General features: G+C 46.6%; 1 protein-coding gene across 2 annotated transcripts in view; it reads left to right on the top strand.

The window, feature by feature from the left end:
* The first annotated feature begins 668 nt into the window (after window positions 1-668).
* Window positions 669-25,132, top strand: part of SNX30 (sorting nexin family member 30) — a 107,391-nt gene continuing 82,927 nt past the window's right edge. For both annotated transcript variants that reach the window (XR_003211505.2, XM_025888314.2), the window contains exon 1: window positions 669-1,034. Coding sequence is in view for 1 of the 2 variants with exons in the window: in XM_025888314.2 (XP_025744099.1) it covers window positions 879-1,034 (156 nt within the window). In the remaining variant the exon portion in view is untranslated. The remainder of the gene's footprint in view (window positions 1,035-25,132) is intronic.

Raw genomic sequence — 25,132 nt, 5'->3', positions numbered from 1 at the left:
CAAGATGGCCTGGGGGATCTCGGCGCGCATGGGAAGAAACCTCCCACTGCCTCCTTGAATTCCCTTCTGGGTTCCCCACCCCAGGTCCTCCAGCTCCTCTGCGCCTCAGAGCCTTTTATGCCATTCTTATAATACGCGGCGTAATTCCATTTTGGGTTATCTTCGAGGCCAGAAGATCCCGACTCACGTGCGGGCCTCAACCCCCCCCCCCCCGCCCCCCGCGTGGCTGCTGCGGACGCCTCAGTAAACGCGGGTGGAATGGAACAGGATGCTCCAACGTCTTTTTCCACCGCTGATTTCCGTTAAACATGTGTCTGGGGACGGCTCGCAGCCCCCACAGGGCAGCCTCTCGGAGGCGAGGTTGGCCACGCGGAGGACAGCGGCCGAGGGCTCAGGGCGCACTTCCTGCGGGGCAGCGGGCGGCTGGCGGCGGGCGGCGGGCAGGGGCGGGGCTTCGGGCGCGCCTCCTCGTCCCCCTCCCTTCCCTCCTCTGGCCTCCTCCCCTCCGCTCCCGCCTCCTTTCCCCTCCAGGGCCGGCCGAGGCGCCGCGGGGGCGGGGCCGCGAGCGGGCTGGGCGGTGTGGCGGAGCGGGCTGGGCGCCCCCGGCCAAGGTGCGAGCGAACCGCGGCGGGCTCGGGCGCGGAGCGGGGGCGCGCGGTGCCGAGCAGCCCAGCCCAGCCCAGCCCAGCCGCAGCCCGGCCCGGCCCCGCGCGGCCAGAGACGAGCCGGCGGGCGGCGGCGGCGGCTCCCAGCCCGGCTGGTGCAGGGCCTCCGACCGACCGCGGCCGAGCCGGGCCTGGGCGCGGGCGCTGGGGTAGCCAGCCGCGGCGGGCGCAGGAGGAAGCGGCGGCGGCGGCGCGTCCCGAGCCGTGCGCGCCATGTCGGGCGGGCCCCCCAAGGGCCTGCCGTCCACCGGGCCCCACTCCCTGCTCGACATGCCGCACCCGCTGGCCGGCTCCAGCAGCGAGGAGGCCGTGGGCGGCGACAGCACGCCCAGCCCGGACCTGCTTATGGCCCGCAGCTTCGGCGACAAGGTGGGGCGCACGGGGCTTGGGGACCGGGAGGCGCATTTCGGGGTTGGTGGACCCGGAGCTCCCAACGGGCGCCGGGCCGCGCCCACCCTGGCGCCCCTGCCCGGGGGCGGGCGTGCCCTGGGCCCCAGAGCCTTCCGAAAAAGCGTCGGTTCCTGCCGCCCCCGCGGGGTCGTAGCCGCGGGGAGAGCGGCCGGAGGGGGGCGGGCGCCAGTGACAGCTGGTGGGGAGGGGTCCTGCCCGCGTGTCGGGGCCGGTGGCGGGTGTGCGGTGCTCGGCGCGTGTGTCCTGGGATGGGGTCCCAAGTTCCTCCAGGTGCATCCCCGAAGGCTGAGCTGCCGGGTAACTTGTAGCTCCCCCACTTTCCTGGGACTGCAAAGGAGCAAGTTAATGGTTTTCCGTGGTAGGACTGGCAGCCTTGGTCTTACTGCCAGAGTCATTTTCCCCACGCTCTGTCATGTGGGGAGTGATCTTTGTTTAGGTTTGCCGTGTGCCTGCGGGGTCACCTGACTCTGACCCCGGCGGCGAGGGGAGAGTCTCGCTGTGGTTTTCTCTCCGGGGTATAGGTTCACCTCTGACGGCCCTCCACACTGGTTAGCTTCGGCAGAGGCCCGTTTTGTGGTTGATGGAAAGGAAGCTCGCCCTTTGACCTTCTTTGTGCAGAAGGAGGCTCCTGATTTTCTTAGAGCAGCATAATCCTGGTGTTGCTTTGAGAGAGCAGAGTCCAGCGAAGGGTAAGGGGCGGCATCCCCCTACCCCTCCATTTCAGCTGGGACCAGAGCTTGAGCTGTGATTCTGTCAGCGCTGCCGTGGCCACCTACTCACTTAATTGCAGAAATTAGAATTGCTCTTAACACTTGTGATCAGGATTCCCTCTTCCCGGTAAAATACTCAATGAATTCCTCCCAGTCCCAATATTAAATGGGATCAGAGGACCTAATTCTTTCCCCCATAGATGGGAGAGCATGTGGTACAATAAAAATGAGTATTAGTGCACCGAGCACTCAAAATAGCTATGGAGGGGAACTTGATGTACCTTTTTAAAAGAGTTTACGAAAGCCAGGAGTGGGGAGTAGAGCATGAGGAGCAAAAAGGCTTAAAAAGCTAATGAAACCAATGGATTGAGCAGTTTGAGGCATGTGTGGGTTGGGGGGGGCTGTTTGTGATTATTTCTCTTTATTTTATAGATAATAAACGTTATGAAGGGTTATGTTGCTTGGAAATACCTTGTGCATATTTGACATTCAATAAGTAATTGTTGAGTGACTGAATGAATAATTTGTTGCTTTCTTCTAGACTGAGGTATTGTTCCTACATGCATGTAGGACAGGGACCCAAGTTAAACCTTCTGATTTCCTTCTCAGGATAGTGAATTAATTATCTATTGCTGTGTAACAAATTACTCCAAAACTTAGCATCTGAAAACAGTGTGTGGGGGTCAACAGTGTCACCTAGGAGCAGCTTAGCTGGGTGGTTCTGACCTCAGGTCTCTTTTGAGGTAGCAGTCAAGGTGTTGACCAGGGCTTTGGTCATCTGAAGGCTGGGTTGGGGGAGGATTTGCTCACTCACTCGGCTGTTGGCAGGCCTTAGTTCCTCGTCATAGGGCTGCTTGACGCGGCAGCTTTTCTTCCCCCAAAACAAGTGGTCTAAGAGAGCAAGAGATCCCAGGACTCAAGCTACACTCTTGTATAATCTAATCTTGGAAGTGACATCATTCTGCCATATTCTATTTGTCACACAGACCAATGCTAGTACAAAGTGGGAAGAGGGTATAAATACCAGGAGGTATAAATATTGGAGCTGTTTTGAATGCTGGCTGCCCCTGATGGCTATTTTATTTACTTTTTATAAATTTTGTATTTATTATTACTATTATTATTATTACTGTTATTATTGTTTTTAGTAATCGCTACACCCAGTGTGGGGCTTGAACTCATGATGCTGAGATGAAGAGTCACATGTTCTTCTGACTGAGCCAGCCAGGTGCCCCCACTGGTTTAAACATTTGCTTAATTTGGGGCGCCTGGGTGGCTCAGTCGTCAGGCGTCTGCCTTCAGCTCAGGTCATGATCCCAGGGTCCAGGGATCCAGCCCCGCGTCGGGCTCCCTGCTCCGTGGGAGGCCCGCTTCTCTCTCTCCCACTCCCGCTGCTTGTGTTCCCTCTCTCGCTGTGTCTCTCTCTGTCAAATAAATAAATAAAATCTTAAAAAAACCCAAAAAAACATTTGCTTAATGATCCACTCTTGGAGGATACCTGTCTCAGAAATATGGGCATTTTACTAGTAAGTACGGGGAGGACAAACGCCCTGTACCACTGAGATCTTGTTGGTGGGCGGGAAGTCCGGCCCAAGTCTAAATACTGCGGGCTTCCTTTACGGGGACAGTTCTGTGAAAAAGACCATCTTGAAGCCGTTATTATTAATTATTGAATATTTAATAAGTCTCCTTACAGTTGTAAGAAGCATCAAAATGACATCACTCCCAAGGGCCTGATTTATAGTAAGCCACTTTTCCTTAGAGGTTAAATAATGTAATTTCTTTCTCTAACTGGAAGTAACATTTTCCTTGAATCTTGGCATGCACGTATGTTGTAGCGACTGTGGAGAAATTTCTGTAGAGAGAGACTAGCATTCAACCAAGGTGAGTCAGGACCAGTGGAAGGAAGCCTCTTTCTCTTGCCCATGCAGCACGGGGGTCGTTGGAGGACAGGTAGGAAAGCCGAGTGCTGTGATCTGTCTTTGAAAAGAAACCGGTTTTCTCGCCTTTTTGGACAATGGAGTTGTGACCCTGGATGCCTGGTTCAGAGTCAGTTCTGAGCTTGGAGAATGCGGGTTGGACAGGCTGCTCATGACACAGGGTTGTTGTATTACGCAGAGGGGAATTGCTTTCTGCGGGCCCAGGATGTTGCCAAGAACGGGGAAGCCTCGTGTCTCGGTCCAGCACACACTTCTGAGTGGCGTCTGGCATGCTTGCTGGAGAAGGAAACAATCAAATATGATGGCTTTTTCATCCACTAACTTCTAAAATCATTCAAACCTTGGAGTTACGGGATAATCCTTCCTGTCTTCCAAGGGTTGCTAGGACTAATTCTTTTCATGCCCGATGAACTCACCAGGCCTTCTGTCACTTCATCATCTCCACCTAGAAGGTAAATAAACCACTTGGCCTGACTCTTTTTTTACTTTCATCTGCAAACCACTCTGGGCTGCTTCTCCCCTGACTCAGTCTCCAACTTCTGTGCGCCTCCCAACACTCAGACACCAAGCCCACTCAGGCCCCAACTGTGGTTAACACCCCTTCCCACATCCGCAGCCTCTTCACTGAACTCTTCCGCCTACTTCCTGCCCTCTTTGGTGGCTGCTTCTTCCAAAGGTGTCTTTTCCTTGTTTATTCCACTTATATCAGGATCAGGAAATGGGGGGGGTCCTTTCTCCCCACTGCCCTTTATAAACCAAGCTCTTCTCTCTGGAGGCCCAGGTCATTGTATGGGTTCAGTCACATATTTGAGGGCCTATCACGAGACAGGCACTCTTCCAGGAACTTGAGATGAGTCAGCCGGTTGAAGACCCCTGCCCTCATTGGGTACTTCTCACTGAGTACGTCCTGTGTTCTGTAATAAATGCTATGGAAGGGAGAAGAAGTAGGTTGGGGAGGGGCCTCAGGATCACTGGCTGTGGGAGGAGGATTTGGATAGACCTTCCTGAGAACTGGAGATTTGAGTAGAAACGTGGAGCAGGTGAGGGAGGGAGTTAGCGAGTGGAGGTCTGGAGGAGGGTCCAGGTGGAAGGAACAGCCAAAGCGGAGGCTTGCAGGCATCTGCCCGGTGTGTTATGGAATAGCCCGGAGGCCTTTATGACTGGGGCAGAGTGGACAATGGAGAGTTGGTGGCCGACAGCAGAGAGGAGAGGGTCCAGATGGTGTAGGGCCTCATAGGCCACCCTGAGAATGTTGGCCTTTGCTTTGAGTGCCTCTGCACAGTCTTGAACAGAAGGAGGGTGTGATTTGACTTGTGTGTTGGAAAGGGTCACACAGGCTGTTGAATTGAGAACCCTTGATTTGCCTATTGTGCTGAAATTCGTTTCCTTTTAGTTAAAAGGACATAAACTAAATGCAAACTGGCGAAGAAAAAAAAATCTACTGGCTTAATGTTTTTGAAAAGCCCCAGGTAATTCAGCTTCAGGAGTGGCTGGAACTAGGTATTCAAATGATATCGGAAATCTGTCACCCTCCATCTCTTGGCTCTGCTTTCTTTGGTGTTAGTTTTATCCTCAAGCTAGCCAAGGGATATGTTCTACAAATAAGCCTCACAATTTCAGCAGAAAGAGTCTCTTTCCTGATAGCTCCAGCCAAAGCCCTGGGCTGGTGTCTCATGAGCCTAAATTGGGTCAGGCACCGAAACCAAGCTTTGTTGACTCTGATTTCCCAGACCTGTACCAGGTCCTTATCTTTGGAGCGTGAAGAAAGGAAATTTTTGTAGGTCTGTGTGTTTGAATTGTGAAATGTACATATAAAGTATATAAAATGTTTAAAGAATAAAATGTATCTTTGCAGTTTAAAGAACAATAAATACTCATGTTCCTCCTACCCCTCAGTTTAAGAGAATATTGTTAGTATCTTAGAAGCTCCCTGAGTGGCTGGGGAGGATGGAGGTGGTTTCCAAAGCAGATTCAGGAGGCTGCTCATAGAAGGAGGCAGGAATGAATGGGAGACCAGCGGAAACAAAAGTCCGTCTTACAGGACGGCCGCGGCCTTTTCGTTCCCTGTCATTTCTACCTCCCCTGCCTCTCATTCATTAAAACCTCTAGCCCTCGGGGCGCCTGGGTGGCTCAGTCGGTTATGCGTCTGCCTTCGGCTCAGGTCATGATCCCGGGGTCCTGGGATCGAGCCCCACATCGGGCTCCCTGCTCAGCGGGGAGCCTGCTTCTCCCTCCCCCCCACCCCCTCTCTCTGTCAAATAAATAAATAACATCTTTGGGGAAAAAAATCTCTAGACATCAATTCATGGTCTTCTCCAGGCATGCCCTCCCCTCAAGGGACTCTGTTCAGACCTTCAAAGCTATCGGCTTCTTAACTTTATCTCCACACACCTTGACCTCTTTTTCAGTCCAGCTGCCCTCCCCCGGCCACACCCTTGCATTCTAATACCCAGAATAGTTGGGCTTTGAGATAATGCCTTGAGATAGCATCTTCTCTTGCCTTCCCCTCCTCCCAGCCAGCAAGTACCGACTGCACCTGTTCACCTCCCTCCTTCACACTGCGTGGCTCATCTCATCAGCTCCTCCTGCCACTTCCTGTCCTCCATTCCCTTGCTCTCCTTCTTTACACCCAGCCTGGATCATTCCATGGGTTCGGGTCTTTTGCCTACACCTAGGGTGTGAACACACCTTGAGAATCGCTGCCAGGGTCGGTTCATGGGTACCAACCCCAGCTGGGGCCTCAGTGGTGCTGGGCGCTCCTCTCTTTCCACATACGCTCCCGTTGTGCGCCATGGCTGATCGGAAGCTTCTCTCTGTTCCTCACACCTTCCGCCCCTCTACTCCGCCCTCCAGTTCTGCTGATAAGACAGAAGCCACCATAAAAGAACTTCCTTTTTCCAGACTACGAAATGATCTGAATCCGTAGCCATCATTTCTTGGTTGCCCCCGGTTGCCATGGAAGAGATTCTAGGCCGCCCTGTCTGGCCTGTCAGAGACCTTGCTCTGTTCATCACCCTCATTCATTCCTGAGTCTTCACACTCCGTCTCGCCTGGCTCATTCCATCAATATTTAAACATGCTCAGGTCCCCCTCGCTTGTAAAACAAACCAGAGGTAAAGAAAACTCTGCTGTGAGGCTTTCTTCTTCCCCATCTCATGATCCATATTGTGACTGACTCCTCTTCACAGCCAAACGTTTTGAAGGAATGGCTGCCCTGCTTGTCTTACTTGCTAACTCCTCAGCCCACTGCTGTCTGGTTTCTGACTTTACTCGTGACTTCCTTCTTGCACAATCCAGTAGCCCCTTCACCATCCTCGTCTATCCTGACTTCTTCTTCCACCTAGCACTTGATGCTGTTGAGTTCCCTCCTTCTGGAAACACTTTCTCCTTGGCACTCCACCGCCTGGCTGGCTGTCTGAATCCCAGCTCTGCCTACCTACAGGCTTTGTGACAGCAAATGTGAGGTGGTGATGGTGGTTATTCCTAGGGGTTTTACTCTCCATATCGTCCCTCACACTTCTGCCTGTTCTTTGTCTGTGTCTGTAGCAGTTGTGGTGCCGTCAGGGTGAAAAACCTCTGTAGGTATTTCATACTGAAAGGCTGTGATGCAGGGAGCTGGTTACATAGGCAACGGAAGACGTGAGAAGTCAAGCAGGAGATGGCAAGATTAAGAGAGTGGTGACAGCGAGGAACTGCTGTTACCCTCAGGGCCGGAGGGTCAACGGGACGAGGTGATGTTAACATCCAGGAGCTTCTGTGGGAACTAGAACCATGGCAGGGCAGCTCCCCAAGTGTGGGGTCTGCAGAGGAAGGGAGGTCTGGAGAGGAAGCAGCTGCTGCCAGGGACGCTCTCTGAACCAGAACAAAAGGCTCAGGGCAGGGGGAGAAGCACCCTGGCTTCTCTTCTCATCCTGTCTTCTGGTCTTTCATCAATATCTTCTGTTGGCCAAAATGTCTTCCTTGGTGGACATGGGACTCTAGGAGAGCCAAGCTGTCTTTCTTAGATTTGCTCGGATGGATGCTGGGGGAAAGAGTATCTCTTTCTGTTAGATTATGAACCTCTGTTTGCTGCGATGTGGAGAGGGGCTGCTTAAGAAGAGGCCAGAGAGGAGAGCTAGGAGAGAAAGGGGGGCAGGCCTGAGGGTCACCGAATCCTGGACCCCCCTGTGCCAGTGATGCCCGAAGCCAGCACTGCTTCTTGGTTACAGGAGGTCACGAATTCCCTTTTATTGACACTCTTTTCAGTTGGGTTTGCCACTTGCCACTTAAAAAAAAAAAAATATTGACTGATAGATACATTGATGTTAAAATGTGAAGTAAAAATTGAATTTTACTTTGGGAATATTGAGAAGGGGTGCTTAGTTCCTATCGGTCAGCCCCACTGTCGGGGTGTATGTCTGCAAATCAGCTAAGGCGGCCGAGGTGGTGTCTTCACTGGGTCCTTGAAGTTTGAGGAGCCTTTCGGGTACGAGGTGGGGGAAAGCATCACAGGCTGAGGGAGTAGCCTGAGCAAAGCTCCTGAGATGGGAAGGACCTGTGCCCACTGGAATTGGATTGAGTCGCGTCATGTGTTGGGATGGGTTTTGAGGGTCTGGAGGTGGGGATTAGTGAGCAGACCCAAGACTGCTTTGAATGCGGTGATGTGGAGGTTAGCTTTTATTCTTCAGGCAGGAGTCAACCCTAGAGGGTTTCTGGGCAGAGGACGGTGTGGTCAGTGCTTGGGGCGGGGTGGGGCTGGCAGCGAGAGAGGTGGTAGGAAAGCGTTGGCCTGGTTTCGGTTGGAGTTGTGGCCTGCAAGAAGAAAGATTAGAAAACGTAAAGATGACTCATTTTGGTAGAGTGGGGGTGACTGGCGCCCTCAGAGAGAGGGCGCGTACAGATTGGGAAGCGAGTGTGAGCAGGAAGTGTAAAGATGATTAGGGTGCACTTTGAGGTCAGGAGTCAGGACAGAGGTGGTCTGAGCCCCACCTTTGGAAGCCTACTCAGAGTTCAAGGCTTAGCCCAGATGCTGCTTCCGGGAAGCTCTTCCTTAGCATATAGACATGTAACCCCAAAAGATCCAGCTAAAGATGGCCGCGGAAGATGCGGGCATTGACAATCACATGGAAGGCAGGGGTTGTAGCACTTGGGTTATAAGAAGTGTGGTGGCCCTGGGGAAAAAACAGGGTTGAGCGAAGACATTTAGGATAGGGGAGACTTGAGTATTAGTAAAGGTTGCAGGGAAGACGACAGATGTTTTGTGTTAAAATACAAAACAGCCTGGCAAAGGTGCACTAATTCGTGTATGAGTAATTGGGTGTGTGGTCTCGCGTCCGCTCACCCCCCAGAATCCCTCATCTTGGCTGCCAGAGCAGTAGTCAGGATGCTGTTCTCTGTGTGTGTGGCTGGCGTGAGGGTGTGTGGGACCAGGGCAAGACGGATCTGAGGAGAGGTGTTTCAGGACTCCTGTTTGAGTAAAGGCACAGAGGCAAGAAAAACACGCAACGTGTTTGGGGAGCAGAGTGCAGGCTCTTTAAAAAACCTTCATGTCTCAAGCATGTGCTTGTATACCTGGCTCTGCTTGATGCTGAGGACATTGAGAAAGGTTAAGATAAAAAGGAACCTCCCTCAAGAGGTTCTTGGTCTAGTGGAGAAGAGATGGTTACAAGAGAATGTGAAAAATGTTACATATATTTACTGGCTCTGAGGCCTTGGGCAAGTTTCTTACTCATGTAATGCCTCGGTGTCCCCTTATCTAAATTTTGGGTTATTTTTGTGGGGGTGTTCTGAAGGTGGAATGCGTGTTTGGAATCGCGTCTGGAATATAGTAAATACTGTGAAAATGCTGGGTGTTTGTATCGCCTTAGAAGCTGACCCCGAGAAAGAATTTAACCGCTAGTAGTTTATTGGAGAGGTGAAGGAAAGTGAGACAGGGAAGGGAAGGCACCAGGAAAAGGTAAGTTACCAAACCAGTCGACACCCCTCGGAGCCCGTACAGAACACACACCTCGGTTGTCCACACCTGGGGTGAGGCCGCCAGGGTCTTCAAACAGCAACCTTTATCAGTCATTGGTTGGCGTGTTCGGGCATTGAATCCCCAAAAACTTTCAAGTCTGCCCCGTGGGTGGGCAAAGTAGGAGAAGCAGTCAGGCCAAGAAATGCACGTGCTGGTGGTTGGAAGTCAGGCCGGTGGGCCCTGGGCTGGTCAGGGCGAGGGGACGTGGGTGGGGCGCCGGCCGTCTCCACTACAGTTATTGTGAAGGTAAGGTACAGGGTTGGAAGTAGGGAGTGAGCGTGCTTAGGAGAACGGTGGCTTTTCCAAAGGAGATGGTGTTTGAGGTGGAGAATGGAGAAGTAGATGTTTTACAAGCGGACAGAGCAAGGAAAAGTACCCGGAGCAGAGAAACAGCATGTGCCAAAGCTGGGCAATCAATGTCTAGTGGCAGGAATGGCCCAGGAGAGGGTGGCTGAGTTGTGCAGCTGGAGGGAGGGGATGGGCAGATGGAGGTCTGTATTGGCGGACGGTGAGGGCTTTATCCCAGGGGACTGGGAGGCCAGTTTGTATTTTAAGCAGGGAAGGTGCAGGGCCATACTTGTTAGGTCCCTGTGACTGAGCCCCTAGCTGGGATAGGGTGGAGTCAAGAGGCCTGGAGTCTGGGGAGAAGACTGTTGGGAGCAGAAGGTTCGGGGAGGCAGTTTTGGTGGAGTTTTGACTCACTGATTTCAGGGAGCGTATTGCTCAGGAGTTTTGTTTGCAAATGATAGAGATCAGGCTTTCAGTAACTTACGCAAAAAAGGTGAACCTATGGACAGGCTCGCTTTAACCACGGGAATGAGCTGGAAGCAGGGGTCTGAATGTTCCCAAGGGTCAGTTTCATGCTCCAGAGCCGTTTTCTCCAAGAGGGAGGGGGGTGGGGCAACTGGCAGCTCCCATTCCTCCTATTTTACAGCTGTGTCTCCAGAGAGGGAGTCAGTCTCTTACACAGGGAAGAATCTCAGGGAGACATGGCTTGGGTGGTATACCCAGCCCGAGACCAATCAGCTGGGCCCAGAGCTTCAGCCGTGGCTGGGGGCGGGGAGTCTGCAAGAGTAAGTCAGCCCTGCTTCCAGCTGCAGGGTTCCAGAGCAGCTTTGAGGTGCGTGCGCTAGGCAAACACTAAGAGATTACTTATGGGGGAGACTCTTGAGTCACAGGTTTTAGTGACTGGCTGAATCATCATGGCAAGAATAAAACAAATTTCGGGAGAAACAGGTCAAAAATTAAACTATAGATTTTCTAAGACTTTTAATTTTTTACTTTATTTTTTAAAAATTTATTTACTTAAGAGGCTCCTGGGTGGCTCAGATGGTTAAGCGTCTGCCTTCGGCTCAGATCATGATCCCAGGGTCCTGGGATGGAGTCCTGCATTGGGCTCCCTGCTCTGCGGGGAGCCTGCTTCTCCCTCTGCCTCTGCCGCTCTCTCTCTCTCTCTCTCTCTGACTCTCATGAATAAATAAATAAAAAACATTTTAAAAAGTTTACTTATTTTAGGGACCCCTGGGTGGCTCAGTTGGTTAAGCAGCTGCCTTCGGCTCAGGTCATGATCCCAGGGTCCTGGGATCGAGCCCTGCATCAGGCTCCCTGCTCAGCAGGAAGCCTGCTTCTCCCTCTCCCACTCCGCCTGCTTGTGTTCCCTCTCTCTCTGTGAAACAAAAATAAAATCATAAAAAAAAAAGAAAGAAACAGGTGACAGTTGCACAACCTTGTGAATATACCAAAACCACCACACTATATGTTTTTTTTTTTAAAGATTTTATTTATTTATTTGAGAGAGAGAGAATGAGAGATAGAGAGCACGAGAGGGAAGAGGGTCAGAGGGAGAAGCAGACTCCCCGCTGAGCAGGGAGCCCGATGTGGGACTCGATCCCGGGACTCCAGGATCATGACCTGAGCCGAAGGCAGTCGCTTAACCAACTGAGCCACCCAGGCGCCCCACACTATATGTTTTTTTAAAAGTGGATTTTATGGTATGTGATTTATATCTCAATTTTTCTCATCCATGTTGTAGCATGAGACAGGATTTTCTTTTTAAAGACTGAGTAATAGTCCATTGTATGGATAGGTGACATTTTCTTTACCCATTTATCTTCTGGTGGATGTTCGCTTCTATCTCTTGGTTATTGTAAATAATGCTGCAGTGGACATGGGTGTACAAATACCTCTTTGTGATCCTGTTTTCATTTTTTTTTTTAATGTAAACCCAGAAGTGGGATTGCTGGATTATATGGTGGTAATTCTGTTTTTAGTTTTTGGGGTACTTTCATACTGTTTTCCATAGTGGATGTACCATTTTATAATCCCACCAAATGTACACAAGGGTTCTAATTTCTCCACAGTCTCACCAACACTTGATATTTTCTGTTCTTTCTTTTTAAAGCTTTTTATTTTTTAATTTTAATTTAATCTTTTTTAGAGAGGGAAAGTGAGGGGGTGGGGAGGCAGAGGGAGAGAGAATCTTAAGCAGGCTCCATGCCCAGCGCAGAGCCCAAGGCGGGGCTCGATCTCACAACCCTGAGATCATGACCTAAGCCGAAATCAAGAGTTGGACACTTCACCAACTGAGCCACCCAGGCGCCTGATATTTTCTATTCTTTTGAGGAAAATGGCCATCCTAATGGATGTGAAGTTTGATTTGTATTTCTCGGATGATTGATACTGTTAGGTATCTTTTCATACACTTTCTGGCCATTTGTATATCTTCTTTGGAGAAGTGTCCATTCAAATCCTTTGCTCATTTGTATATCAGATTATTTGATTTTTTAAAAAGATTTTGTTTATTTATTAGAGACAGAGTGAGCAAGCGAGAGAGAACACAAGCGGGGGGAGGGGCAGAGGGAGAAACAGACTCCCCGCCAAGCAGAGAGCCCGATGTAGGGCTCCATCCCTGGACTCCAGGATCATGACCTGAGCCAAAGACAGAGGCCCAACTGACTGAGCCACCCAAGTGCCCCTAGATTATTTGATTTTTTTGTTGCTGAGTTGTAGGAGTTATTTTTATATTTAACCCCGATCAGATATACAATTTGTAGATATTCTGTCTCAGTCCCTAGGTTGCCTTTGTGTCTTTTGTGCAATTTTTTAGTTTGCTGTAGTGCCATTTGTCTATTTTTGCTTTTGTTGCCTGTTTTTTAGTGACATATCCAAGAAATAATTGCTAAGTCCAGTGTCATGAAAATTTTCTTCTATGTTTCTTCTAGAAGTTTTATAGTCTGGGGTCTTAGGTTTGGGTCTGTAATCCATTTTGAGTTAATTTTTGTATATGGTGTAAGACGAGGGTCCCACTTCATTCTTTTGCATGTGGATTTCTAGTTTTCCTAGCACAGCATTTGTTGAAAAGACTGTCCTTTCCGCATTGAGGATGTATCTTTTTTTTTTTTTTTTTTGTATTTGACAGAGACACAGCAAGAGAGGGAACACAAGCAGGGGGAGTGGGAGAGGGAGAAGCAGGCTTCCCGCTGAGCAGCAAGGATGTATCTACTTTTAAAGCTAATTTCTTACTAAAATAAATAAATCATATTAATAGTGAAGTGCTAAGATGAATTCTACAAATGTTTGAGTGACTCCTCTGTAGTATGGGCTGTGTAAGGCATGTTCCTTGAGAATCAAGATATCTAAATTCTGGAAATGACATTAGCCTGGAACAGGTCTGTAATTAGAATAGACATGCTTGTAGAATAGCTGTTTTACTGCAAAAATGGAAGCCTAGGCCTTCTTTAGGGCTACTTAATGAGGGCAGAGGTGTGTTCTAAGGAACTTGTTGTCCTCCTGCTGACATCAGCATTTATGCTGCAAAAAATGCAATTTAGCAGCCTATCTCTGCACTGTCCGGTCAAGCAAATGTTTATTTCATGACTTGCATCAGCAGTTGTGAAAGGCACTTGGACTTTTCTTCATTTTTCTCAAAGCTTTATATGGGCCTATTGTGTGTCATACCTTGAGGATACATAGATGCACAAGAAGACCTTACTTTTAGGCAGTCAAGACCCAGGAAAGGAGACAGAGGAGGTGCCAGTGAAGGATTGCAATTGAAGATGGGGGTAGGGGTTACACAGAATGCCATGAGGGTAATTCAGAGTGATTTCTTTTGAGTTAAACAAATCCTAGAGTAAAGCATGTTTGAAGGAGGCATTGGGTTACCTATTACGGGTTTTGTCCTTGATACTAATGGTCAACATTGGGATTTCAGTGAGAATTTGAGTAATTGTTTTCTGGTTTGATAATAATGGGAAATTCTTTACTGTCTTTCAGCCCTTAGATTTTATTATGCAGATGTTAATCCAGTGAACGTTCTTTAGCAGTGTATCCAAGATTGGCTGTGTAATTTGTGGGACCCAGTGCAAAATTGAAATGCTTGTCCCCTTGTTAAGATTTTATTAAGAATTTCAAGATGGTGACAGCAGAGCATTCAACCCAGTGTGGAACCCTTCTGAGCACAGAATCCTGTGTGTGTGCAGATTGCACGCCCACAGAGCTGGCCCCGAGTATATCCTTTAGAGGTACTGGTTGCCAGGTCCTGTTAAAATCACCTCTTATCCATCTTGGTGTTCTAGATCAGGACTGTTGGATTCCTTGGGTGTGGTTCTAATGAGTCCAGCTTCCTGGGGCTTGCTTCTCCAGTCTGGGCTGACCATGGCACTTGCTACTCCATCCCCTGTCAACATTCTAGCATTTCCTGTTTCTAGAAGAACTTAATGTAATCTCCCCTCATGCCCAGCTTTTCATGCTTAATGTGTGCTTCGGACCGCTTTTCATTTCCCTAACCATTGCTTCTACTTTCTTTCCCCTTTGTTCTGGTCTCTCCCCCACAGAGGGTGCTCAGCATATATGCTCCCCCAGTTATCCTTGCCTTCGCTCAGAGATATTGGCAGGGGGTGCTTATAATCACTGCTAACATTTACAGAGTGCTAACTGGTTGGGAGCCTTGCTGGATCATCTCCGTGCATTCCCCTGTGGTGTAGTTACTGTCTTGTTCCCCTTTGACAGCTGGGGAGACGTAGGCTCTGGGAGGAGTAACTTGTCCCAAGTCACAGAGCTAGAGGAGAGTGGGGCTGGGATTTGAACTTGGGTCTGTCCGACTTGAGAGCCCACTCTTCTTCACCACCACCGCTGCTGTTGAATTGGCTTCCTTCCCCAAGCCCCCTCCCCGATTTCTGAGCACTTGTGCACCTGAGTCACCGTAGTACCTTGTGTTTCAGCTACAAAGCACATCTGCATGCAGAGGGGGAATGAAACCAGCCTCTCCTGTGTCTTAGCTCATGTCTCTTCTCTCGGTTCACTTTCTCACTTTTTTCAGCCTTTGTCCTCACCATACCAGTCTCCCTCGTCAGGGAAGTTTCCTAAGGCTTGCCGACTGCTGCCCACTCGCTCTCCCCATGCCCGCCAGGCTCCTCGCATGAGCGGTCTTTGTGCACTGCCTCCATCTGCCTTGGCGTCAAGGTCCATGGTCCAGGCCTGCCCCTACCACTCACCACTGCAGAGACCTGCGACGGCTCTTTTCATGCTGTGGCGCCCAGGCCTTTAGAGCTGCAGAGACCTGGAAGGGTATCCACCCCAAGACCCTCTTTTTTTCACTTGAAACCGTGGCCCTGCGAGAGGAGCGATTTGTCAGACGCGGGTCACCCAGCTAGCTCCTGGTAGAACTGAGCCTAGGACCCAAGTTTCCCAGACCGCTTGGTCCGGTGCCCATTTTCTGTGACTCATGATGTTAACCGGCCTCCCCTCAATTTTCTTCACTCTCTCTCTTTTTTTTTTTCCTCAGGGTCTCATTCTGTTCACTGCTGTATTTCTCTAGCCCAGTGCCTGGCACATAGCAGAGGCTTAATAAATACGTGCTGAAAGAATGGGTTCTGTTCTCTCTTGGTCCTCCCCTGGTCCACCCCTGGTCCACCCCTGGTCCACCCCTGGTCCACCCCTGCCTCTCGGGATCCGCCTCTTTTTCCTTCCGGCTCTAACTGGGGGCCCGCCCAGCCGTGGTCCCTCCCCTTTGCTAGTTACTTACACACCATCTCTGGATGGACCTCACGACTGCCCCAAGGTGTAGGATTCCCAGACCTTCAGGGCCTAGCTTCAAATGCGTCTTCCCAAACATTTCTCTGATACTTGTTTTTAGCACCCTTAAAATCACTCTGTGGTGAGAGTATTTAAAATCATACCTTTCTTGGCCTCTCCTCTTAAGTATCTCATTCCTGCCTGCAGTATCTCTGTTTACTCTCTTCTCATTTCTGTTGTCCTCGTCAGCATCCTAATGAAGGTGTCTGATTATCTATCTCGTTTCCCTGCTTTCACTCAGTCTACTCTTTTCTGACCACTGTAGCCAAAGTTCCCCTTCCTGCAAACATCCCATCTCTGGAGACCTGCAGCGACCTCCCATTGCTTACATAGTGATGGTGCAAGCTCATGCCTTCAGTGTTCGTTCAGGTACCAGTTTACCACTCTGGTCCTCTCCTAGGGAGTTAGTTCTACCCCTGCCAGATGATTTCACTCACGAGCTGCCTGGAATGTCATGGGAGTTTTTGCTTGCCCACCTTTTCTGTGTTTGTGTTTCCAGCTGCCTCCTACTATGGCTGTGGAACCTTGCTACTCAGAGTGTGTTCCATGGACCAGTGGCATTGACATTCCCTGGGAGCTCACTGGGAATGCAGAATCTTGGGCTGAATTCCGGACCTACTGAATCAGAATCTGCATTTTGACATTATCCCTAAATTATTTGCATGCACATTAAAAATTGAGAAGCCCCGTCTTCGAACAAGATTATCAGGCTTGACTAAGCAGTCACAGCATCGGAGGAATTCCTAGATGATACGGATGCCTGGGCCCCACCTCAAGAAATTTGGATCGAATGAATCTAGGATGGCCCAGAGACTGGTGTTTTTAAAAAAGGTTTTTGTAGATAGTTCTGATGTGCAGCCAAGGTTGAGTTCAATTGCCTTAGAAGAATTCTCGGATTCACCCAGTGGGAGTTTGCCATCACACGTGTATATCTCCTACACTATGCTATAAGCTCCTCGAGAGCAGGGACTCTATCTGATTTGCTTATTGCTGTAATTTTGGGGCATGAACAAAGCCTAGGGTGGGGTAGGTACTCAGATATTTGTTGGCTCAATAAACGGACATGTGCTAAATGATGTGTATTTAAGAGTTATTTGATGCAGTATTATTTCTAACAGCAATAGATAAGAAAGAGCCCAAATATTCATCAGTAGGGAGCTGGTTGTAAACTATGGTAATTTACAAAATGCAGTGCTAAAGGGAACGGGCAGCCTTATATACACTGATATGCAACAATGGCAGGATATTTTAAGTAAAAAAAAAAAGAAAAGGTACGTACGAACTGTGTGCAGTCTATCATTTTTGTGTTTTTAAGAGCGTAGGTGGAAATGTGTACACTAGCCTTGGAAGCATGCAACTTTACCTCGCAGAAGGGTCATTTTCTGACCCTTTGAGAGTGTAGTCTTCCGCCCCTGGAGGTTTTTTGACCAAACTAGAAAGAACCCTTCTACTCCCTTCCTAATTTGGTCAATAATAGTTGATACTGATTAAAAAGGAAAGATTTGACTAACCAGCCCCTGACTAACCCTGATCGTATTTCAAAGAAACATAAAAAAAGAGGCTCTCACTCATACTTCTGTTGAGTAGACGTGAATGTTGTCCCTGCTTGAAAACTGAATCATAACTGCTCATAACCTGAAAGGGAGAAGGCTAAGCTGTTAACTGAGGGGATAAAAGAGATGCTCTCTGGTAGTTTTTATTTATTTTTTAATTTTTAATTTTTATGTATTTATTTTTAAAGATTTTATTTATTTATTTGACAGAGAGAGACACAGCGGGAGAGGGAACACAAGCAGGGGGAGTGGGAGAGGGAGAAGCAGGCTTCCTGCCGAGCAGGGAGCCCGATGTGGGGCTCGATCCCAGGACCCTGGGACCATGACCTGAGCCGAAGGCAGCCGCCTAACGACTGAGCCACCCAGGCCCTCTTCTGGTAGTTTTTAATCTGTTCTGATCAAATACAGGTGAATATTGGCTTAGAGTGATCTTTACCATTTTTCCATCAGTTTTTTGAATTATCTTTTTTTCACTGGCTTAAGCAAGTCTTTTCTTTCCTGGTCCAAGTCAACTGTTGTTTCACTGGTTGTCCAGACTTCCAGGACTCCCATTTCATGCCCCTGCCTCTGTCCTTCCTGGCAAACGGGCTGTCCTGGACGTTGCCTGTCTTGGCGAAAGAGGAGGGGGTGTTTTCAGTCTAGTGACGTTAGCTCTTTCCCTGATCACAGTCTTTATCCTGGTGAATGGGTTACCTGGGCTTCACTGTAGCTTCTTAGAGAGGTAGCCAGCGTCCTAACAAGCAGAAATGGAAAAAGTGGGACTGGGAGGTGGTTATGTTAGTGATGAGACTGACACCTCTTGGTAGGATGATGCAGTTGAGTTGACTTTATTCTCTTGGTGTAACCAATTCTCTTGGGGAGGCTTGACACATTATTTTAGGTACCTGTAAAACTTTTTGAGCAACCTAGAAAGTATCTGCTATAGTATGATAGACTGGACTGTGTAGACTTTTAGATAGAATGAGAGCCAAATTTGGGTCTAACATGCATATCTGCAGATTTCTAAGCATGTCTCAAGTGCCATGGTTTGAGCAAAATGGCCACATCTCCACTTTCAGCTGCTTCTGAAGAACAAGGTAGCCACTGTTTTTTGTTCTTGTTGTTGTTGTTGTGTGTTTTGTTTTTCTTAAATCACTCTTAATCTCTTGGACTTTGCCACGTCCAGTGCTGAGTGTGAGTGGAAAGGGCCACATTTATTTATTTATTTATTTTTAAAGATTTTATTTATTTATTTGACAGAGAGCGTGGCAGGCAGAGGGAGAGGGAGAAGCCGGCTCCCCACTGAGCAGGGAGCCTGACATAGGGCTCGATCCCAGGACGCTGGGATCATGACCTGAGCTGAAGGCAGACGCTTAACCGACTGAGCCACCCAGGCGCCCCGGGCCACATTTATTTAAAGACATATTAGGGTGTTTCAAGATTATAAATTGTAGAAGCAATGTTTACATTTTACAAACATCAGTTTTGGTATCATATATATGAATATGTTTTCAGGTTTTGACCTTGGTGTGTTTGTTACTTAATTTAAAACAAACACAAACACAATACTGTCCGTTTTAAATTTTCTTTGTGGTTAAATTATGACGAGGCTGACAGGAAGGTCTTGCTGTTGATTTATACAGGAATCAAGGAAGCATCTATTTATAGGTTTATGAGTTTTGCAGTAAATGGGTAAAGAGGATCTGTTAATCCTGAGAAACAGTGTTACCAGGAGCTGAGTGAGTAAAGTTTATTTGCTACCTCTGCTTCCAAAGCAAGGAGGTGCGCTATGTAAAGAAATTTAGAATTTACATTGGAGAGATGAATGTAGGTTCATAGCAAGTGCAGCCGAGTAGAAAAGAATGGAGCCTTTGAAGTCGGTCATGGGAGTCCTAGTAGTCACTGCTGGCAAGTCAACTTACCTGCCCTGAACCTCTGTTATCCTATCAATAAATGGGAATAATAATAGTACCAACCTCATATGGTTGTTCTGATAACTTAGTGAGATTAGGCACAGTAGGCCTCAGAAGTTATTCTCATAGCTGATTTTTATAACTGAGATGGGCAACATGTTTCAGATGACTACAGAGAATATTCTTTGCCTGTTTTTGATAGATACTGACAGTAAGGATAGGTGCACCTTGTGGTATAAATATCCAGAAAGTAAAAGATGAAAGAGAGGAAAAATGCTAGTTTCTAGAACAGCAAGGTTGTATGGTGAAGGATTTTTATAAAACAACAGAAAAAAGGAAGAGAAAACTGACCCAGTTCTTCAGAAGAGTAGAAAATAAATTGTGGTAAAGAAAATCTTGGAGTCCTCTCTAGGATTATTTTCTATGACTTCAAGGCCAAATCGTAGAAACCTTTAACAAATAAATAACCCACAATACATATTCACAATTATGTTATATTTACATCACCCTTGATCCAATTATTACCATGAGCTGATTATGGCAGACATTTTCATTTCATCTTTTTATTTGATTTTCATTTTGTTTGACCTAAGTGAATTACTCTTGGCTCATTCAGCCTGAAGCAAAAGAGGAATCTTTTTGATATGTGAGCTATATACCTTGAGAAGAAAGGGTTATTTCAGCTGGTAAGAAAACAGAATTCCCTCCCAGAGGAAATAGATGAGAGGAACCAGACTTAATCAGGAAGTTCATATTCTATTCACTTATTCATTAAATATTTATCTAGTGCCTGGCACCATTCTAGGTGCTTGTAGCCAAATCCTCTTGCGACAGTCTGATGTGCTTCAGGGCTTTTCAGGTTTCTGTTTCTCTTCCCCTACCCCAAGATTAAAAGATAAAGGTCTAAAATCAAAATATTGCTATTATCCTATAGCTGATTGCCAGTATGGAGGAAAGCTATTGATTTTTGTAACTTTATCTTGCATCTAGCCACCTTACTCAATTCCTAACACATTTCAGATTATTTTTCTGTTCATTGTCTACTTAGGAAAAAAACAAGGGGTTAATGTATTTAGCAGGTCAATGCTTCCTTTCAAAAAAGATTTTTTTTTTCATTTTATTGCATTGGTCAGGACCAATGGATATTCTTAAATAGTGAGGGCATGCTTATGTTGTTACTTGTTGAAGGGTATGTATTATTTCCTCACTAGATATAATGTTTGCTGTTGGTTTCTTATCAAGAAAATTTTTAAATCCATAGCTTACTATTTAGAAAAAATCGGGAATGGAATTTGGATTTAATAAAATGCCTTCTTAGCATTTATGGAAATGATCATTTGATTTTTCTGCATTAATTAATATAATTAGTTGATTCTTAATACTGAACCATAGTTACATTTGTACTTAGGGTAAATTCTACTTGGTTTGGGATTTAGTTTGCTAATGTTTTATATCGGATTTTAGATTTACTATTTTCTGTTTATCCTTTTTTTTCTCCCTTTTCTCCATTTCCTGACTTTCATTGGATCAATCAAGTATGCTTTGTTCAGTTTTCTTTTCATCCAAGTTCTATTTCCTGTTTCTGTTTGACTAATGTTTACAATTATATTTTTCTACCATAGGCAAGACTTAATTAGTAACTGTAATTTTCTCTAGAACAAGGCAAGACTTTGGGCTTGCTTTTACTTCCCCTCCTAGGTTTTATTGAAATTACCCTGAATTTGAGTTCTTGATTGTGACCAATCCTTTTTTAAAATTAATGCCTCTTTTATTTTATTAATTCTTTTCTTAATTGCACTGAACCTCACAGTGACATCAGCTTTCCATTAAACGAGTGTCTTCTTTCTTGAACAAGGCTTTATTCGGATTTATTTTTCAGTATGCTGCATTATGTCTGTGAGTAACTTGAGCTGAAAAAGAAAACCTGGATGGTGTATATTATATACCAACACCTAAGTGATAGACATTATTCTTTTCTGATTGGTAATTTGGCTGAGTTTTTCCCCTTAAGACATTTTTAAAGGTTGCTCCATTGCCTTCTTTTTACTTTAAAAACATTTAAGAAGGTTAAGGCATTTTTAGGCACGCCTGGGTGGCTCAGTCAATTAAGCGTCTGCCTTCCGCTCAGGTCATGATCCCAGGGTCCTGGGATCGAGCCCCACATCGGGCTCCCTGCTCTGCAGGGAGCCTGCTTCTCCCCTCCCCAGAGAGCTCGTGCTCTCTGTTTCTCTCTCTCTCTCAAATAAGTGAATAAAGTCTTAAAAAAAAAAAAAAGGTTAAGTTGAAAATCAACTTCTGGGGTGTAATTTATATAAGATAACTGTCATTTAAGTGTGTGGTTCACTAGATTTGACAGTTACAGGCATCTGTGAGGCCACGGTCACGGTCAAGATACAAAACATCACCTACACAGGTTTCCTTCTGCCCGTCTATAGTTTATCCCTTCCTCCACTCTTGACCCTAGGTGACCACTAATCTGCTTCCTGTCACTATATTAGTTTGCATTTTCTGGAATTTTGTGTAATTGGAAGCATAAAATACATAGTCTTTTGTGTCTTTCACATAATGATCTTCATGATGCTGTTCTATCTGTAGCTTGTTCTTTTTTTATTACTGGTTAGTGCGCCGGTGGATGAACACGCCACAGCTTATTCATCTATCGGTGGGCACGTAGGTTGTTTCTAGTTTGGGGCTCTTAAAAATTAAGCTGCTACACTGGAAAAAGAAGCACAAACTAAACCTAAAGTAAGCAGAGGAAGGAAATAACAAAGATTAGAGTGGAAATAGATGGAATGACTAGAGGATAGAAAAACAATAAAGAAAACTAATGGAACCAAAGTCTTGGTTCTTTGGGGAAAAAATCAACAAAACTGACAGACCTTGGGGGCGCCTGGGTGGCTCAGTCGTTAAGCAACTACCTTCGGCTCAAGTCATGATCCCAGGGTCCTGGGATCGAGCCCCGCATCAGGCTCCCTGCTCAGCGGGAAGCCTGCAGAACCCTCTCCCACTCCCCCTGCTTGTGTTCCCTCTCTCGCTGTGTCTCTCTCTGTCAAATAAATAAATAAAGTCTTAAAAAAAAAACACAGACCTTGAGCTGGATTGACCAAGAAAAAGAGAAGATTCAAATTACTATAATCAGAAATGAAAGAGTAGATGTTACTACTGAACTGACAGAAATAAAAAAGGATTATAAAGGAATACTGTGAATAATTCTGTGCCAATAAATTATATAACTTAGATGGAGTGGACACAAGACACAAATAAAGCTGCTGTGCAGTCTTTGGTTGGCCTGTTTTCGTTTCTGTTGGGTAGAGAACTGGTAGCGGAGTCCAGTAGCTCCGTTTCTCTGCCAAGAGTTAGTATTGTCAGCCGGTTCCTCAGATCAATTCTAGTGAATGTGTAGGGTATCTCACTGTGGTTCTAATTTGTTTTTACCTGACTACTAGTAATGTTGAGCCTCTTTTCCCATGCTAACTGGCCATCTATATATCTTTTGTGGAGTATCTTCAAATCTTGTGCCTATTTTTACTGCACTGTTTTCCTTATTATTGAGATTATATACACACACACATACAGAGAATTATTTATATATTCTTTAAAAAATCACTTTATAGAGGTATGATTGGCCTACAAAAAGCTGGACATATTAAATGTATACAACTTGGTGAGTTTGGAGTTAAGTATACACCTGTGAAACCATCACCACAGTCTGTGCCATAAACATATCCGTTACCTCCAAGTTTCCTCCCACCCTCTATATTATTACTATTATTCATGGTAAGAACACTTAACATAAGATCTACCCTCTTAGCAAATTTTTAAGTATACTATACAGTATTGTTAATTGTAGGCAACTATGCTGTACTTTATTTTTTTTTTTTAAGATTTTATTTATGAGAGAGCGCGTGTGGGCAGGGTGGGGTGGGAGAGGAGCAGAGGGGGAAGGACAGGCAGACTCTGTGCTGAGCATGGAGCCTATCGTGGGACTCGATCTCAGGACCCTGAGATCATGACCTGAGCCAAAATCAAGAGCTGGATGCTTAACTGACTGAGCCACCCAGGCGCCCCTAGTTCTCTAGAATTTAATTCACCTTGCGTAATTGTAGCTTTGTACCCTTTGACTAATACCTCCCTGTTTTCCCCTCCCCCATCCCCTGGCTATCACCATTTCACTCTTTGCTTCTTATGAGATAGACTATTTTAGATTTCTCATATAAGTGGGATCATGTAGTTATTTGTCCTTCTGTGTCAGGCTTAATTCACTTAATTCACAGGCATAATGTCCTCCAAGTTTATTCATGTTGTTGCGCAAGGCAGGATTTCCTTTTTTTTCTCCCTAAGATTTTTATTTATTTATTTGAGAGAGAGAGAGAGAGTGAGTGAGCACAAGTTAGGGGAAGGACAGAGGGAGAAGGGGAAACAGACTCCTCACTGAGCAAGGAGCCCAATGCGGGACTCCATCCCAGGACCCTGAGATCATGACCTGAGCCGAAGGCAGACGCTTAACTGACTGAGCCACCCAGGCGACCCAGGATTTCCATTTTTAAGGCTGACTAGTATTCCTCTGTGTGTGTGTACACCTACACCTACACATACACATGGCATATATTTTCTTACCGAGCTCTTGATATTTTTCTGGATACAAGTCCTTGTCAGATACATGTATTGCATTTTCTTCCATCCTGTAGTTTGTCTTTTTACTTTAAATTAATGTGTGTGTGTGAGAGAGAGAGCAAGAGGGAGAGACTGAGCATGAGATTTTTCTGTGTGTAGGCAGTGCATTCAAATGGCAGAAAATTCAGAAGATACAAAATTTTATCTGGTGATAACATCTTCCTTTTGCCCATCACCTCCCTTCCTCTAGCAGCAGGTTTCCCTCCCCAGGGGCAACTAATGTTACCAGTTTCTGGAAAAACTTTCTAGAGGTCTATGCTATGCATAAATAGGAAAATGTATACATCTCATCTTTTTTGAAAACTCAAATGGTAGCATACCTTACCAGTGTCTTGTACCTTGCTTTGCCCTTAGCCATAGATCTTGGAGATTGTTCGATATTGGGACAGAAAGTTCTTTCTCTCCTTCCTTGCTCCTCTTTTAATGATTGTATAGTGTTTCACTGTTTCAGTGAGTTTAGCCCTTATACTCCCAGATAAGTCTGTGCTGGTGATTCTTTTTTTCTTTACCTAATCTTCCACATAGTTCTAGATTTTTCTTCTTAAATTTAGAAATTTCACCAGCCTGCTGGTATTGAGAGGTGAATTTTCTCAGGTATTTCCCCTTGAAGCCCTTGCAGTTTTCCTGCTTTGTCTATATCCTTTTCATGCTTCATTCTCCTCTTTAGGGGAAAGGACTATATGGATTTTAGTCTGTCCTTTTTGGGGCTTCACTTTTTCGTGGCTCATTCTATCCCATTATATTTTCACGGTGATGGGGTAATTCTTTGATTGAATCTTCTGAGTGATGGCTTTACTTTTTTCTTTCATTCCATTCCCATATTTCTACTCTTTTTTTTCTTAAGATTTTATTTATTTATTTGACACACACACAGAGAGAGAGAGAGAGAGAGAGAGAGAGAAAGCACAAGCAGGGGGAGTGACAGGTAGAGGCAGAGGGAGAAGCAGGCTCCCTGCAGAGCAGGGGGAGTCTGATGTGGGACTTGATCCCAGGACCCTGGGATCATGACCTGAGCCGAAGGCAGTCGCTTAAGCAACTGAGCCACCCAGGTGGCCTATTTCTACTCTTCTATTTAATTTAAATTTAGTCTCGCTTCTCTTTGTGTTAGCCCTCGTGTCTGGACCTGCCCTCAGAATGTGATGTCCACGATCATGATGTTGACTTAGGGCAGGAACTGACCTCCTGCAGTCGAGAGTCTGCTGTGTTTCTAGTCCGCACAC

The sequence above is a fragment of the Callorhinus ursinus genome, unplaced genomic scaffold (genome assembly GCF_003265705.2).
Source record: "Callorhinus ursinus isolate GAN/ISIS: 27379988/994484 unplaced genomic scaffold, GSC_fseal_2.0 scaffold24, whole genome shotgun sequence".
In the NCBI taxonomy this organism is placed as follows: domain Eukaryota; kingdom Metazoa; phylum Chordata; class Mammalia; order Carnivora; family Otariidae; genus Callorhinus; species Callorhinus ursinus.
The sequence above is the reverse complement of the archived record's forward strand: the minus strand, read 5'-3'. Positions and strand labels throughout refer to the sequence as shown.